This window comes from Balaenoptera borealis (genome assembly GCF_965194805.1).
Source record: "Balaenoptera borealis genome assembly, chromosome: 2".
Lineage (NCBI taxonomy): Eukaryota > Metazoa > Chordata > Mammalia > Artiodactyla > Balaenopteridae > Balaenoptera > Balaenoptera borealis.
Window position 1 is genome coordinate 184,954,635 of NC_138867.1, and position 15,990 is coordinate 184,970,624.

Genomic DNA, 15,990 nt, shown 5'->3' on the forward strand with positions numbered 1-15,990 from the left:
CCCCACTGTTCCCCCAGCACCCAGCACAGGTCCAGGCACAGTGTGTGTGCTCGTTAACATCAGCCACTCTTAGGCATTTGTTTGTCTGTGTCACCAGGTCGTGTGTTTCTGTGGCCAGGCTCTATCGTTGTCACATCCGTGATGCCAGGAAGGGCACCCAGTGTTCGCTGCATATTTTTTAAATGAATAAGTGGGTCCCCATCTTACAGAGGAGAGGACTGAGGCCCGAGAAGGGGAAGGAGCTTCCCAGGGCCACTCAGGAAGTCGGGGCAGGGCTGGGGCCTGCGCCTGGTGCTCTGTGAGGTCTGAGGAGGCCGTGATGCCTCCTGGGTGGGCAGCGCTCTGGGCAGGGCTGCTGCGCAAGATGTCCCCGTGGTCCCCTCCCCGCAGGCCGCGATGAGGGCCCCACGAGTGAGCCGGATGAGGCGCTCGTTGACGAGTGCTGCCTGCTGCCCAGCCAGCTGCTCACCCCCAGCCTGGACTGGCTGCCCGTCAGCGACGGCCTCGTCAGCCGCCTGCAGCCCAAGCAGCCGCTGCGTCTGCACTTCGGCAAGCCTCCCGCTCTGCCCGGCAGTGCCACCAGCTTGCAGCTGGACGGCCTCATCAGGTGCATGCCCGTCTCTGCCTCGGGGCCTTTGCACGTGCTGTGTGCGCTGCCTCCTTCCAGCCTGACCTCAGTGCTGCTCCCGAGACTCCCCCACCTCCACCCTCTCTCCCCTCCTGGTCACTTCCCTCCATCCAGTCGCCTCAGCCTGTGCTGATCTGTGCCCTCGCTTGTCTGGGTGACATCATCCTCCCTCTGGTCTGTCACCGCCTGCCTGGAGGGCCCACGTGGCTGACCTTGGTTACTTGGGCTCCAGCCCCTTCAGAGCTCAAGTTACTTGGGCTCCAGCCCTTTCAGAGCTCAAGCTGACGCCCCAGTCCCCCACCGTGAATCGCACTGTAGCCTGGACTGCCTGGTGGGGCCGGAGGCCCCAGGGAATCAGAACCCTCTCAGGCAGACCTCCCAGGGCTTAAAGGTGACCTCAGGAGCCATTCTTTGGAATGTGTGGGGTCTGGACAGCCCACCCCTGCTGAGTGAGCTCACGACTGCCCAGCAGTGCCTTGGGGTGGGGGTTTGTCCCCATTTAACAGACGAGGAAACTGAACCTCAGAGATGCAGTCAGGAGGCAGCCGGCCAGGACCCAAACCCAGCACCCCACAGGCCACCTGCCTGAAAAGGTGCTCGAGCGATGAATCCCCAAGCGGAGGTTCGCGTCCCCGCCTCCCCGGGAAGCGCCCTGGGCCTTGCTTCTCCACCTTCCGCATTTTCTTGCATGTCTCGCTGTGGGAGGAACAGCCTGATGAATCACACATTGTGGTTTGTGCTTGGGTTTCAGAAAAAACTTTACAAGGAGAGGTGGCTGGTCGCACAAGGGGTTTCACAGTCTCAGAAGTTTTCAAACGTGTGATACGAGCATAACAGGCCGCCCCGCCCCAGCCCCAGGTCCTCTCTGACGGGCTCTGGGTGCCAGGCTCTCAGACGTCGCAGCGGTTCTAGGCCGCCACCCCGACCCCGGCCGGGGGTCTGTGGGCGGAGGGCGTATAGAAGCCCCGCTTGCGGACTCTCCCTGTTCCCCGGCGAGCGTGCGTCACGCACGCTTTGCCTTTAGGAGAGGGACTTGTGCTGGCGTGTGCGTGCGTGTGCGCGTGCGTGCGCATGCGTGCGTGTACGCCCTCCAGCCACTCCCATGCCCCTCTCTGTCAGGGCGCCGGGCCAGCCCAAGATGGACCACCTGCGGAGGCTGCACCTGGGCGCCTACCCAACGGAGGCCTGCAAGGCCTGCACCAGGTGAGCGCTGCAGCAGACGCCGGGCCCGCTCTGCCACCGGCGGTTTCCCGCCTGGGAATGGGGGTCCTGGAGTGCCTCCCTTGTGGGGCTGCTGAGCGGGTGCCCCAGGCGGTCTTCATAAAGGGCCGGGGTGGCCCAGCGGTGAGCGGCTGACCCGAGCCTGCCTTTGAGGGGCTCCCAGTGACCTGACAAGTGCAGACATGAAGGAGTGACTGCAGCAGTGCTGTCCTTTGCAAACGTGGCCCCGAGTGCTGCCAGACGACCCCAGGGTCACACCACTAGGGACGGGCTGAGCCAGGACTCAGAGCCACAACCCCTCCTCTGTCCACTGAGGGAGGTGAGGGGGTGGTATCTGAACTGGGACGGAAGGATGTGGAGGAATTAGATCAGTGTGGGGGGAGTGGGGGCTGCAGGGAACAGCATTCCTGGGGTGGAACAGCATGTGCAAAGGCCGTGTGGCCACCACCCAACCCTGCCTAGTGCCCCACCCTCCCGACTCTGCCCGCAGGTGCGGCTGTGTCACCATGCTCAAGTCACCCAACAAGACCACGGCTGTCAAACAGTGGGAGCAGCGCTGGATCAAGAACTGCCTGTGTGGGGGGCTCTGGTGGCGGATGCCCCTCAGCTACCCCTGACTGCGCCCAGGCCCCTGTAAGTAGATTCTTTTTTTTTTTTTCTTGTCTGGTGAATATGGTCTTTAATTATTAGTTGGATAACTTTTCTAAAAATTTCGTTGTAGTTGATTTACAAGGTTGTTAGTTTCTGGTATATAACACAGTATATAAGTTTATATATATACATATATGTACACACACACGTTCTTTTTCCTACTCTTTTCCATTGTGGTTTATGACGGGATATTGAATATAGTTCTCTGTGCTATACCATAGGACCTTGTCATTTATCTATTTTATATGTAGCAGTGTGTATCTTCTAATCCCACACTCCTAATTTATCCCTCTCTCCTTTGGTACCCATGAGTTTGTATTCTATGTCTGAGTCTGTTTCTGTTTGGTAAATAAGTTTATTTGTGTCATATTTTAGATTTCACATGTAAATGATATCGTATGATATTTGTCTTTCTCTTTCTGACTTACTTCACTTAGTATGATAATCTCTGGATCCATCCATGTTGCTGCAAATGGTATTATTTCATTCTTTTTATGGCTGAGTAATATTCTTTTGTGTGTGTGTGTGTATATATATGTATATATACCACATGTTCTTTATTCATTCATCTGTCGATGGACATTTGGGTTGTTTCCATGTCTTGGTTATTGTGAATAGTGCTGCTGTGAACATTGGGGTGCATGTGTCTTTTTGAATTATAGTTTTGTCTGGACATTTGCCCAGGAATGGATCATATGGTAGTTCTATTTTTAGTTTTTTGAGGAACTTCCATACTGTTTTCCACAGTGGCTGCACCAATTTACATTCCCACCAACAGTGCAGGAGGGTTCCCTTTTCTCCACACCCTCTCCAGCATTTGTCATTTGTAGACTTTTAAATGATGGCCATATTGACTGGTGTAAGGTGATACCTTGTTGTAGTTTCGATTTGCTCTTCTCTAATAATTAGCGATGTTGTGCGTCTTTTCATGTGCCTGTTGGTCATCTGTATGTCTTCTCTGGAAAAATGTCTATTTAGATCTTCTGTCCATTTTTTTGATTGGGTTGTTTGTTTTTTTAATATTGAGTTGTATGAGCTGTGTATTTTGGAAATTAAGCCCTTGTTGGTCGCATCGTTTGCAAATATTTTCTGCTATTCCGTAGGTTGTTTTCGTTTTGTTTATGGTTTCCTTTGCTGTGCAAAATGTCAGTGGATTCCCGATGGGTTTAAAGGAAAGGCACGCTGTCCCCTTGCTGGTCACAGAGCAGCCACGCACTCCAGACCTTCATTGGGTGCGTGAGACAATGCCACCCTTGAACTATGCTTTTGGGCCCTTATCAGCTGCGCCAGCACCTCTGTAACCGGCAGGGCAGGTGAGGACACGGCCTGAAGCCTCAAGTTGGCACCCTCGGCCCAGCGGGCCCTGCTCTTTCTTCCTCGGAGCCTACAGGCGGATCCGGGTGGAGGGCCTGGCCGCATGGCCACCATAACAGGTGGTGACTGAGACAGGCCTGGGCCTGCCCTGAGGATCTCACTGCCCCGGGTAGAGCCACGGCTGTGTCCCGACCCCTGGGACCCCAGAGCGCAGTGACCGCCCTGGATTTCCCAGGTCCCAGCTCAGAGGGTCCAGGAGAGCTCAGGCCTCTGTCCTTCAGAACATCCCACATGAACCTGCCGGGTGTCCAGTGGCCACTGTCAGTGACACCAGCCCGGGCGTCTGCTTCGGGTTCCTCACCTGTACCTGTCACTGCTGAGCCCTCGCGACCGCCGTCTCTGACCTGGGCAGACCAGTAAACGTCCCCACTGGGTGGCTGGTGTCTTGTCGGTGTCCTGGGCGCCACCCGGCAGCCCCCTCGCCCCCGGAGCCTCCCTCCCTCTCCACAGGCATGTGGTTCTGCCCCTGTGTGTGCTGCTCTCCTGCTCTGTCAGCATTTATTGAGCACCTAGTGTCTGCCAGGCACAGGGGTCCCTGCACGGGGGAAGCAGTGGGCTGGACGTGGGTGGGGGCTGCTCCCCGCCGCCTGGGTTCCTGCGCACGTGAGTGTCTCTGTCTCTGCTTTCCCTCTGCGTCCCTCCCCCTCCCCTCTCCCCTGGGTTTCCTGAGCTCCGCGGCCCCCAGGGGTCCTGCTTCGCCAGCAGCCGCTTCCACCCATTATGCCTGGCCCCCCGCAGGCCCCGGGCACAGCGCCTGCCTGTTAAGTGGTGATTGCTTCTCTTGTTTTCCTTCTGGAGGCGAAAGGGAGGGCAGGCCGGCCGGGCGCCCCGCGGAGGTCAACACGCGGCAGCGGTGTCTGTCGGGCTTTCAGGGGCTGGCAGCGCTCCAGGGGCCCCATTACCTGGGCCAGGGGCCGCTTCCCCGCCGGCCCGCCCGCCTGCGGCAGCAGCACTTGGCGTCTAGGTCCTGCCGTCTGAGAGGTGCTTCTGCGGGGACCTGTGGGGACCCGGAGCTGCTGGCTGTGCCGGGAGGGGTGGAGACACCCTGCCTTGGACTCACCTCCCGTGCTGCTGCCACCGCCTTCTGTCCCCTTGGGGAAAGGGGACCCAGGGCTGCCTCCCTGGTCAAGGGGCATGTGGTCCACGTTCCTACATATTTTTTCTCAGCCTTCTACCCCATTTGACCATGTTTTTTTAAGCAACTTGTGTTTCTCAAGTCATTTGAAGTCTTTAAACCAGTTATTTGTCTTAGGAAAATGAGCCTGTTTCTTGCACTCATGTTTCATTGGTTAAGGTTAAATTGTGGGCATTTACACCCCGGCCACCATCTTCGGACGCTCCCTGGAAGGCGGGTCCGCATCTCCTCCCCTTGGGTCTGGGGCTCGCACCTGTTCCCATCTGTCCTATGCAGGGGAAGTGGCCCCGGGTGACCCTGAGGCTGGTGGGAACCGGCCTGGCTCCTGGGCCCTCATCCTGGAGCCTCCAGGCCTCTGGTCATCTAGGTGGTGGGACAGGGACACGCGTCCCTCCTCCCCACATCCTAGTGACCCGGACCCGCACAAGCTGAGCGCAGTGAATGGCGAACGGGGATGGCTCTGCGTCGCCGAGTTTGGGGTAGTTTGTTACGCAGCAGCAGATAACCGGAACGCTCCGTGAACTGCTGTGACAAGCCCAGGGGGCATAAGCGGGCCCGGCTGTCCAGAAGCGTCGGGCTCATCTGGGGGCCATGGGGGGGCCACCTGCTGAGGGCCCTGCTGGAATGTTCCTCCAGGTTGGGAGGGGATTTGTGGGTGGGGATGTTCCCTTGCCCCCCGTCCTGCCCCCACCATGTGTCCACACGGGTCCCCCCCTCTGGGGTCAACAAGGGCAGGTGTTACTGTGACAGGAAGAGGCAGGTCAGTCCGTCGGGCTGCGTGTCCACTGTGCCCTCAGCCTCCTCAGAGCCAGGTCCACGGGTCCCAGCTGCAGGTGAGGAGGCCGAGGCCACCATCCTCTGGAAATAGAAGCGGGAAGCTGCCCTTGACTCCCCATGGCAAGTGGGCTGCCGTCTGCAGTGGGGGGACACGGCCACGTGGGCCACCCTCCCTGTACGCTCCTCCTCCCCTGTGGCTCAGGGTTGTCCCCTCCCCCTCCCACCAGCATCTGTGGGGAAGTTGCTAGAAGAGGCCCTGCAGGGTCACAGGGCTGTCAGACGGCTGTGTCACAGGGACTTCTGAGTTTTCATGTGACTGCAGAAACCCCCCATGGGGTAGAAAGCATGGAGCCTATGTCTCCTGCCTGGAGACCCACAGACCCCTCCCCCTCTGCCCGCCCCACCCACTCCATCTGGTCCTGCTCTGACCTCAGGGCCCCTGGCTCACCAACACAGACAGCCTAGTCTGGTCTGTAGCCCCCACTAGTGGTGCCAGGTAAAATGCAGGACGACAGTTAAATCTGAATTTCAGATAACAGTGAATAAATTTTTTAGTCTAAATCTGTCCCAAATATTACATGAGATATAAAAAGTATTTGTTGTTTTCCTGAAATTCCCATGTAACTGGACATGCTGTATTTTCATTTGCTAAATCTGGTAGGTAATCCTACCATGCCACCTCCTGCCACCTCCACGGTGGATCATTTCAAGGCCACTTCCTGGTGTCATCGCTTCATTCAGAAAATACCTATGGGATGAATGAGTCTGTGATGGCTGAAATGACCAGCAGTTATGTTTCCCTTTCCCCACTCATTTAAATGTGAACAGCTTCTTAAATTCCACACGAAATTCCTGCGTACGCTGAGGAGAACCCCAGGCCCGTCTTCAGGATGACTCATGAGTTCCATCCTGCACAATGGAATATTTGACCCGGTTCCTGTGAGCAGGGCTGGGTCTCAGCTGTGTCTACACAGTAAGCACTCAACTAGTGCTTCCTTATGAATGAACGCTCCATAGCAGAAAAACAAAAACTGGCCATAGGTTCCAACTCCAATCCCTGGTGGCGCACACGACCACCTCTCAGACCCTCAGTCTCCTCGACCGAAGAGAGGTCAGAGACCCCCTTTGTGGACCAGGCTTAACACCTGGGGCCTAGTAGGTGCTGGGCTTCAGTGGCCCCTCGTCCAAGTGGGAGAGAGGGCACAGGGCCTCAGGACCTGGGTTCTGCCCTGTCACCTCCCAAAAGGGTAAACAGACCCAGGAGGACAGCGAGTCCCCTGGGCCTCCAATCAATGGAGCTGCTCTGGGACACCAGTCAGCTTTGCTCAGTGAACCGCACAGCACCTGGGGGTGGCCTATGAACGCAGGCCCTGTGGCTCTGGGCTCATTTCCAGGCTTTGCTCAGGAGCTTGTGTGTGACCTCAGGAACTTCTGTGTGATGTCAAGAGAGTCGCACGGCCCCTCTCAGCCTGTTTTCCCATTTGGGACACGGGTCCTAAGAACACAAGTTCTCTGTGTACCTAGATCTCAGCCCAGAGCAGGGTCTGGCACACAGCAGGCCCTCACTTTCTGCTCGGGAAGCAAGGACCAAGGGAACACCCACCCCCACTCGTGCCCCTCCCTGGGTCTCCGGGCGTCTCTCCTATTTCCAGGGGAGAGTAAGGGCGCCACCGCGTGGCCGAGACGTGAAGCGACTCCTGGCAGCTCCAGCCCGGCTTGAAGGGCGTGGGGTCTCCGGGCTTTTGTCCCCGAAGATCCCTCCGCCAGGCACGCCGTCTCAGCCTTTGGGTCACCTCCTGGCACCGCATTACCAGGACGCTGCCGCCCCCCTCAGTCTGGCTCGCCTCCATCCGCTCCCTCACGCAGCGTGCAATCTGTAAAGGCGGACCGGGCGCAGGAGTGGATGACTTTATTGCTCGGGCCCCCGTGACCGCCGCCCCTCAGGTCCTCCTCAGGCAGCTGAGCCCTCAGCCATCACTCCGTCTATCCAGGCCACGTAGCTCGCCAAGCGCGTGTAGATGCCGGGCTTCTTGCGGTTGCCACAAACACGTGAGCCCGAGGTGACCACGCCCTCGGCTACGCCGCCGCACACCAGCGGGCCTCCAGAGTCACCCTGCAGGGAACGATGTCATGAGGTCCGGTGCAGGGCCGCCGCAGGCGTCCGGCCTGCCCTTCGGCGTCCGGTCCTGCTCCACAGGCGCCTGCTGCAATCCCCCTCAGCCCGCCGGTCCCAACAGTTCCCTCGCTCGTCAATCTCAGGCCCCGCCCACCAAGGCCCCACCTCCGCCGGCTTTCGGTTCCGCCCCTCTCCGGGCTCCAGTCCGCACTCCGTCCCACGGAAGTGGAGCAGCCCCCTACTCCGACCCTGCCCCAATCCTGGCCCTCTCCAAGCTCGGGCCCCAACTCGTCCGCACCCTCTTCCAAATCCCACCTCTCCTCCCAACCCTGCCTGGACCTCAGGCCAGCCACGCCCACCCAGTCTGTGTCATTGACCCTCCCATCTCAGGCCCCACACCTGCCTCAGGCCACGCCCACTCCCCTGGTGGGGGCACTCTGCGAGCTCCCCCGCACGACCCGGCCTTTCCATCAGCCTCGCCTCCCGTATTCCCGCGCGCCCCGCCCATTCTGTTGGCTCCGCCCCCAGCAGGCCGGCCCCCCCCCTCTGCCCCGCCCTCCCGAGGCCGCGGCTCCCACCCCTCTACTGGCCCAGCCCCGCCCTCGCACCTTGCAGCTGTCACGGCGGCTGCTCTCCGCGCACATCATGCTGTTGGTGATGGTGCCGTCATGGTACTTGCGCAGGTTGCAGGTGGCGCGGTCGAGCACCGGCAGGAGTAGGTGCTGCAGGCGGTCGGGCCGCCGGCCAGTGTGGCTGACCACGCCCCAGCCGGCCACGTCGCAGAGCGTGCCGGCCGCCACGTCGCGGTCCTCGCGCTGCCAGGGCAGGGGCTGCACGGCGGGGCCCAGCACGGCCTTCTCAGAGAGCTGGGGGTTGGGGCGGAAGGGGCTGTTAGCGTCGGGGCGGGGGCGGGGGCCCCGGGGCAGCACGGGGGACTGGGGCTAGACTCAGCAGACCTGCAGCAGGAGGAGGTCGTGGTCGATGGTGTCCGGCCGGCTGTCCGGGTGGGGCACTGCGCGTAGCACGTCGTACAGGCGCTTGGAGGGCTCCGGCTGTGACAGGGAGTGCGCGCCCAGGAGCACCTGCACCTTCCCGTCGGCCCTGGGAGTGGGGTGGACCCACGTCAGAGCCACGTTCCCGCCCCACCTCACCCCACCCCGTCCCGCCCTTTGCCCCAGGCCACTCACACGTCCTCCAGGCAGTGCGCTGCGCTCATCACCCACCGCTCGGCCACCAGGAAGCCTCCGCACACGTGCGTGCCCTTCACCTGCACGGATGCCATGTAGGGCCGCGAGTGGGACATGGCCTCTCGGCCGCCCAGGATCCTGCCGCGGGGCTGAGCCCCTGGAGGTAGTCAGGTCAGCGCGAGGACCTCGGGGGTGACTGCAGCCCCCCGCTAGGATTCCATCTCTATCCCGAGGCGGCTCCAGCACCCCTCAGACCTGGAATTCCATCCTTACAATCCTCCCCCACAGAGTTGCAAACTCCGGGGGGCCCAGGGAGGAATGCCCGAGAAGACAGATGATAGGGAGTGACTGAGTCTGGGGCAAACTCCATACCTACACATTGGGCCTGAGGCTTCAGTTTAAACATAAGGAAAGCCGGACTGTCCAAACCCAGCACCCCTGCTAGCCATTTGCCCCTCAAGCTGCCGGTTTTCCAGTGTGTGGAAAGCTAGGTTCAAAGTTTTGAGAATTCCCCCTGGTGGTCCAGTGGTTAGGACTCGTTGCTTTCACTGCCGAGTGCATGGGTTCAATCCCTGGTGGGTGAACTAAGATCCCACAAGCTGCACAGCCCGGCCCCCTCCCCCCCCCAAAAAAAAAACCTCACCAAAATTGTAAGAATTCCTTGGTTTTCAGAGCCTTCTGTTCACGTGAAACCTGCCCCCCTCCCTGCCCACTTAGGGGGCTGGAGGACAGTCCTGTTTGACGGAGCAGGCCCCCTGGCTGGCCGCCCTGCAGGCTGGTGGCCCCCAGCGGTCACCGCAGGCCCAGGTCCACTCACCACACACGGCCGCCCCGAGGAGGATCAGAGCCGCCAGGTGCAGGGAGCGGTCCGCCATGATGCTGCCGTGGCCTTGACACTGACCCAGGCCAGGCCCTGGGTGTGCTTTTATGAGGGTGGAAGGGGGCGGGCACTCCCACAGGTCCTATCGGCCGGGTGAGCAGCAGCCCAGTTGGGCAAGGGGAAGCCGCCTGTCCACCCTCCCCAGGGGTGTGGTTGTCTTCCACGGACTTTGTACCAGGAGTATAGACAGGCTGCTGGGCGTGCGTCCCGCCTCTGTGAGCCTGGCCCGGGGCTGGCCCCGGTGTGGGGAGCAGCCCCTCAGGACTGGCAGCAGGCAGAGCAGAGGGATGGACCTACACCCAACCCCACGGCCCCGTCTCCCCAGAGTGCCTTTGCAGCCCCAAAGTTTCACAACAGCAGCTGGAAACCACAGTTTGTAAACAACCCACTTCCTCATTTTCTGCTTCTCTCTTCTTTCTCTTCCTCCTGCAACTTGGAGAGGAGGTCGGGTGGGGGTAGGGAAGAGGTAGGTCATCCAACACCCTTGTCCCTGTTGCTGTGGCTCTGGAGCTTGATACCCCAACATGTAGAATATTGGAAAGGTGGTGTGTATGGGGCAGCTGGAAAGACTGTTGGATACAAGTCACAGAAAAACCGAGGCAAACTGGGTGGAGCCTTCTACAAGGAAATTACGTGGAAAGTTCATGGGACTACCTTCAGGTGTAGCTTGATCCAGTTACCTGAACAAGGTCAGGTTTCTGCCTTTGGTTCCTCCTTTCCTCCTTGATAGCTTTTCTCCTCACCAGGCTCCCCTGTTGTGACTCCAGGGGCCCCAGACTCAGCCCAGGAGCTCAGTCAGCCCCTCTGCAAATTCCCCATCGCTCTAGCCAGAATCTCAAGCCTGCCTCTGCCTGGCCGAGCTTGGATCTCATGCCCCTACACCGTCACTGTGGGCAGGGGATGGCAGGTTCTGAGGAGCAGAACCTGGGTCATGTGGCCCTCTATAAGTTCGGGATGGTGGGTCAACATCTCATGAACCTACTAGGGGGAGATGCTGCGTGTGACCAGAAGGGCGGGGAGGACCTCAAGCTGTTCCCAGTGGGAACAGTGCACAATCTTTCCCCCTCTACTTCTTTTCATGGTGAAAAGAAAAATAGAAAACAACATAGCAAATATGATTTGTTAGATCCCAACATGTTTTCTTACTCAAATCAGAAACTCTGAAACGAAAGCCCATTCGCATGTGGAGTCCAGATTATGTAAGTAAGAGTGTTGGAAATTGCAACAAAATTTGGAAATGACCCAGCAAGACAAGATGGTTCAATAAATAACCCTGCATGTCCCCGGATGCTTTGTTGACATGGAAAGACCGCCAGGGTGTAGTATTAAGTGGAAAAAGTGATTGCAGGGCAGTGGGTCACCTTTCTGAGCCGCTGGCACTTGGGGGGAGGTGTGCCCCGGTGACAACCTGCGGGAAGAGCTGGCAGGCAGAGGGAACAGCAAACGTAACGACCTTGAGGTGGGACCCCCGGGGGGGCGTGCTGCAGGGATGGGGTATTTGAGGATTTGGCACGAGGGGACAGAGAGGGAGAGATTTATCCTGGCCCCCTGGTGTGGGGTCCAGGGTGGGGTAAGGGGTGTTGCCTGATGTTACTTCTCTCATTTGCTTGCTTGGGTGATTGTTTCCCCCACCATCAGACTGTGAGCCAAGTGATGGCAGAGGCCACATGTGTCGTGGTCCCCCACCTGTGGCCCCAGGAGGTTCCTTCTCAGGCTCAGAGGCAGAAGAGGGGTACAGGCTGGTCGTCTCCCCCAGGGCTGTGACTCCTTCGGGGCTGGGTGTTTCCTTGTGAAACATCTGATCGGCTTTGCCCCCCGACCCCTGCCAAGGCAGAAGGCTGGGGAGGTGGGGGAGGGATTGTCTCCCCACCCAGTGAGGCCAAGGCTGGCCTGGTACCCCAACCCCTGGCTGGGTCCTTCCCAGATAGCGCCTCACTCTTCCCCACAGGGAAACAGGCTCAGAGACAGCAAGCAAGTTGCCCAAAGTCACAGAGCTGGGACTCAAACCCAGGCTCCTGAGCGTGGCTTCACAGCTCTCTGCACCTCCACTTCCTCATCTGTAAAGTGGGGCAACTCATAGGACCTGCCTCGAGGGTGGAGAGGACCAGCTGAGTGAATACTTGCAAAGACTCAGAATGATTTCTATGCCTTGTAAGCACTCACGAACACTTGCTACAGTGCTTTTCATTATCGCCACCTGCAACATTAGTTTGATTATGCTTTATAGGAGGAAAAACCAGAAACGGCAATCAGTATCCTTTTGTAGAGGGTGGGGAAGGGACTTCTTACCCCAATGCCCTGAATTAGCTGCCACCTGGTGGCAGCGTACTCGTGACATGCCCAAGACATTCTCCTGAGGACTTTCGACACTCGGTTGCACAACCAACAAACACCCAGACACATCCTACAAAACAGAATGTTTTTATTGTGCCAGGTGCCGCATGATGCTGCATGGGAAGGGCCCGGCCAGGGGCAGGTGAGGTGGGGTGACAGGAGAAGCCCCTTCTAGCAGGTCCTGCCTGCAGCATCCCTAGGGTGGAGAGAGGGGCTGTTATCGTCACCGTAGAGGTGGATGATGGAGTTGATCCAGTCTGCAAACTTGGCAACGGAGACAAAGGTGTCTGGGAAGATCCCAGAGCCGCAGCCCCCTCGGATGAAGGAATCGATCCCATGGACCAGCCCGTTGCAGACCAGGGGCCCGCCGGAGTCCCCCTGTGGAGCCAGACAAGTTCGGGAGGCTGGGCTTCCAGTCCCCACCCTCACACCCCCATCCACCCCCTTCAGGGTCGGGGATTCCTTCCACGGGTCTGGCTGTAGTCCTGGTTGCTGCAGCCTGGATGGGAGTGGGGTGGTGGCTCGAGGGGACATGGGGTACGTACAAAGCAGATGCCAGCGTGCTGGCCTGGCACCAGGGTGCACACGTTGGAGGGGCGGCAGAGGGCTGTCACCACGGTCACGTTGAGCTGCTGCAGGACTCGGGGCGGTGGCCGGTTCGTGTCCAGCTGGCCCCAGCCCATGGCCACACACTGCACCCCTTCACCCACGCCTTGGTCCTGGGCGGGCAGCCGGGCCACCTGCACGTTGGTGTTGATGGTGGCCATCCCACTGAGCTGCAGCAGGTGGGACGGAGCAGTGGCATGTCACAGAGGGTGGGGAGTGACGACCCTCGCCTCTCTGGGCCCTGGTTTCCCCAACCGAGGCTCCACCATGGTCCTGGGATGTTTCAGAGCAGGACATCCGCCCTGCAGGGTGCCTCCCACTTCAAGCCTCAGTTTCCCCGTCTGTAAAGTGGGAGCAGTCACCGTGGCTCAGGGCATCCCTGGATCTGTCTTGAGTGCAATAAACAGTAGGTAATAAAGCAAACTATGGGCCACAGCAACGACCATAAAACCCTTCTTCTAGAACATTCCCTGAGAATAATCATAGCTGGGCAAACAGAGGGGAAAGGCAGGTTTCTCCTTCCAGTCTCCCACTGGCTCGAATGTGGGGAATTTTGCCCCATTTGGCAAAGAGGGAGACTGTCCCTGCCCTCCGCCAGCAGGCACAAAAATACCTTTCTCTCTGTCACCTCATCTAATCTCTGACAGCCCTGCACGGCGGGAGTGCGGGGGGGGGAGTATTTCTCTGTTCTACAGAGGGGGAGACTGAGGCACACAGAGATGGGGACGACACCAGGTCTGCGCCCGCCAGCCTTGTCCCCCAGGCTCCTGCCCCTCCCCCGCCCTCCCCAAGCCTCCCGCGGGCCTTTGCACCTGCCCTTCCTGCCTCGCCGCCGGCCGCGCACCTGGAGAACCGTGATGTCGTTCTTCAGGCTCAAGGGGTTGAAGCCGTTTTCAAAGACCCGCTGGACCCTGAACGTCTGCCGGGTCCGCTCTCGCTGCCGCAGGTTATGTGCCCCCAGCACCACGCGCACCGACCGGAAGTTCCTGGGGCGGGGGGACAGGAGGTGATTGGGGCGCCCCCGGGGTCGGGAGCGGCGGAGAGACCCCGCCCGAGCGCAGGAGGACCTGCAGACCCTCGCGCCTTCGCCGGAAGGCCCCACCCCGGGACCGCAGCACGGCCCGCGCGACCCTCGCGCGGCGGGCGGACTGGAACCCGAGATGGGGACGCGCGGGGACACTCACAGGTCGCTCAGACAGTGCGCGGCCGACAGCACGAAGTTCCGCGCGATCAGGGCGGCGCCGCAGAAGTGGTGTCCGCGCCTCTGCAGGGACGCCATGAAGGGCCACGCGTGCGGCCTGGCCGGCCGGCCCCCCACGATCTCCGAGGCCAGCGCGGGGCCTGGGGGCAAGGGCGGTGGCGGCGGTGAGCGGCGCGGAGGAGCCCCGCCCCAGCCCGGGAACCGCTCCTCTCCCAGGACCCCACCGGGTCGGGTTCTTGGCGTGCTTGTCGCCCAGAGAGGGGAGGGGGCCTGCACGGTCCCCCTGCCAGGGCGCAGCTAGATCTGGACTTCACCTGCTGGGAGTCCCTAGAGACCCCGCTGTTCAGACCTCACCACTCAGGACCTCAGCCTCCTCCTTATCCCAGCTGTCACTCCCCATGAGGATGAGGGGGCCGGGAGGGTCCCCAGCAGGTGGAGAGGCAGGAACGGACCCCAGGGACAGACCCGGGCCCCGCTCACCGCCCAGCAGTACGGCCAACAGGACAGCGGCCAGGGCAGGGCCGGAGGGTCTGCAGCTTTGGATCATGGTTGGGCGGGAGCTCTGGTGTCTCTGCCCTTTGTGCCCACCTGCCCCTCTTATAGCCCCCATGGCCGGAGGCCGTTGCAGTTGCCCGTGAGGGGGCCTGGTGCCCCCACTTCCTCTCCCCATCCTGGGACGTGGGGGATGAAAGGGTGATGGGAAGAACAGCGGGGAGAGGATGTGTGCAAGGGGCGGGGCTGGCTCCAGGAGAGTCCCCAGATCAAACTCAGGATGCACAATTAAATTGGAACGTCAGATAAACTTTTTTTTTTAAGCATAAGTATATCCCAAGTATAAGCACAGGATGTACTTACGTACAAAGTTAGTCTTTGTTTATCCGACATTCAAAGTTAGCTGGGCGTACTGTATTTTTGCTAAATCTGTCCACCCCGGCCCAGAGGAGTTGGCTGGGATGCCCACGTGCCTCAGTTTACCCAGGGCAACGGCAACCACGTGCACGCAGCCCTGTCCTGACATTTGGGAGGCGTGGCAGGGGCCCCCCCATGAGCTGCCTACCCAGTGACATGGTGGGGGAACCGGGCTTTGAACCCAGGTGCCCACAATGCACAGCTGGAGGGAGACTTGCTGCCTATTCCTCAGCCTTGGATCTCCCTCTTGGAGCCCGGACTTCCAACCTCTCTTTGGTTGTTGCTCCTAACGGGGAACTCACTCCCACCTGGGACCTGGTCAGTCTCTGGGGGCCCTCAGAGGTTCTGGGAAGGAATCCCTCCCACCCCCACCCCACCCGCACCCCTCTGAGCTTCTCTGAACCCCCTTCCAGCCTGAGACAGAGGAAAAAATTCCCGCCCAGGCCTGGAGGCTGGACCATGGATCTCCAGCCAAGTTTGAGAACTTCAGCCTGGACCTTGGAAGAACTCAAGCCGAACAATGGAGATGGGGTCCACCAGGGCCAGTTCCCAGCCCCGTGGCCCCCGTTCACCTTCCCACTCCCCACCCCCCAACCCCTGTCCCAGGCTGCTCCAGCTGCAACGGCCGTAGCCAAGGCTGTCGCAAGAAGCAACGTTCTCCTGGCTCGGAGCAGGGTTCAGGGGAGGGAACCAACGGATCCATCTGCAGGAACAGGCGGGCGGGGGCCCTCAGGGACACCCAGAGGTGGGCTGGGGCTGGAGTCCAGTTTGTCCCTGGGCTCCTCCCTGGTCTGTGGCCACAGGCAAGCAAACCCCCATCTCTCCCCTCTCAGTGGGGTCCCCACCCTGTTGAGTTAAAGTTACCATAGAGCACTTGGTAAGCACCTGCTGTATACACAACACTGTTTCCAGTGGGGGTGGGAAGAATGGAGGAGACCATGCCTCAGGCAGGGAGACCGGATTTAAACAAA

The 15,990-nt window shown here is 59.8% G+C and overlaps 3 protein-coding genes across 11 annotated transcripts in view; 1 reads left to right on the forward strand and 2 right to left on the reverse strand.

Annotated features, from left to right (window-relative positions):
- MED16 (mediator complex subunit 16) overlaps positions 1–12,504 on the forward strand; it is a 25,371-nt gene extending 12,867 nt beyond the window's left edge. For 3 of the 9 annotated variants that reach the window (XM_082381263.1, XM_082381260.1, XM_082381261.1), the window contains 4 exons: positions 391–607; positions 1,748–1,831; positions 2,340–2,482; positions 3,604–3,739. In XM_082381263.1, coding sequence (XP_082237389.1) covers positions 391–607; positions 1,748–1,831; positions 2,340–2,466 — 428 coding nt within the window. In that variant the 3' untranslated portion in view covers positions 2,467–2,482; positions 3,604–3,739. Of the gene's footprint in view, positions 1–390; positions 608–1,379; positions 1,716–1,747; positions 1,832–2,339; positions 2,483–2,937; positions 2,976–3,603; positions 5,132–12,403 lie in introns of those variants that run through there. The other 6 variants (XR_014241718.1, XR_014241719.1, XM_082381264.1 and 3 more) reach the window with 6 other exon arrangements.
- CFD (complement factor D) lies at positions 7,681–10,073 on the reverse strand. Its single transcript, XM_082381275.1, has 5 exons — positions 9,907–10,073; positions 9,090–9,246; positions 8,859–9,003; positions 8,511–8,768; positions 7,681–7,899 (listed from the first exon to the last, which is right to left on the reverse strand). Exons 1-5 carry the CDS (start codon positions 9,962–9,964, stop codon positions 7,738–7,740), a joined length of 780 nt encoding a protein of 259 aa, XP_082237401.1. The 5' UTR covers positions 9,965–10,073; the 3' UTR covers positions 7,681–7,737.
- ELANE (elastase, neutrophil expressed) lies at positions 12,475–15,371 on the reverse strand (the record flags this gene model as incomplete). The annotated part of the gene is made up of 5 exons (XM_082381270.1): positions 14,591–15,371; positions 14,094–14,250; positions 13,754–13,895; positions 12,849–13,079; positions 12,475–12,681 (listed from the first exon to the last, which is right to left on the reverse strand). The coding sequence occupies exons 1-5, from the start codon at positions 14,778–14,780 to the stop codon at positions 12,475–12,477; spliced, it is 927 nt and encodes a 308-aa protein (XP_082237396.1). The 5' UTR covers positions 14,781–15,371.
- Positions 15,372–15,990: the final 619 nt, after the last annotated feature.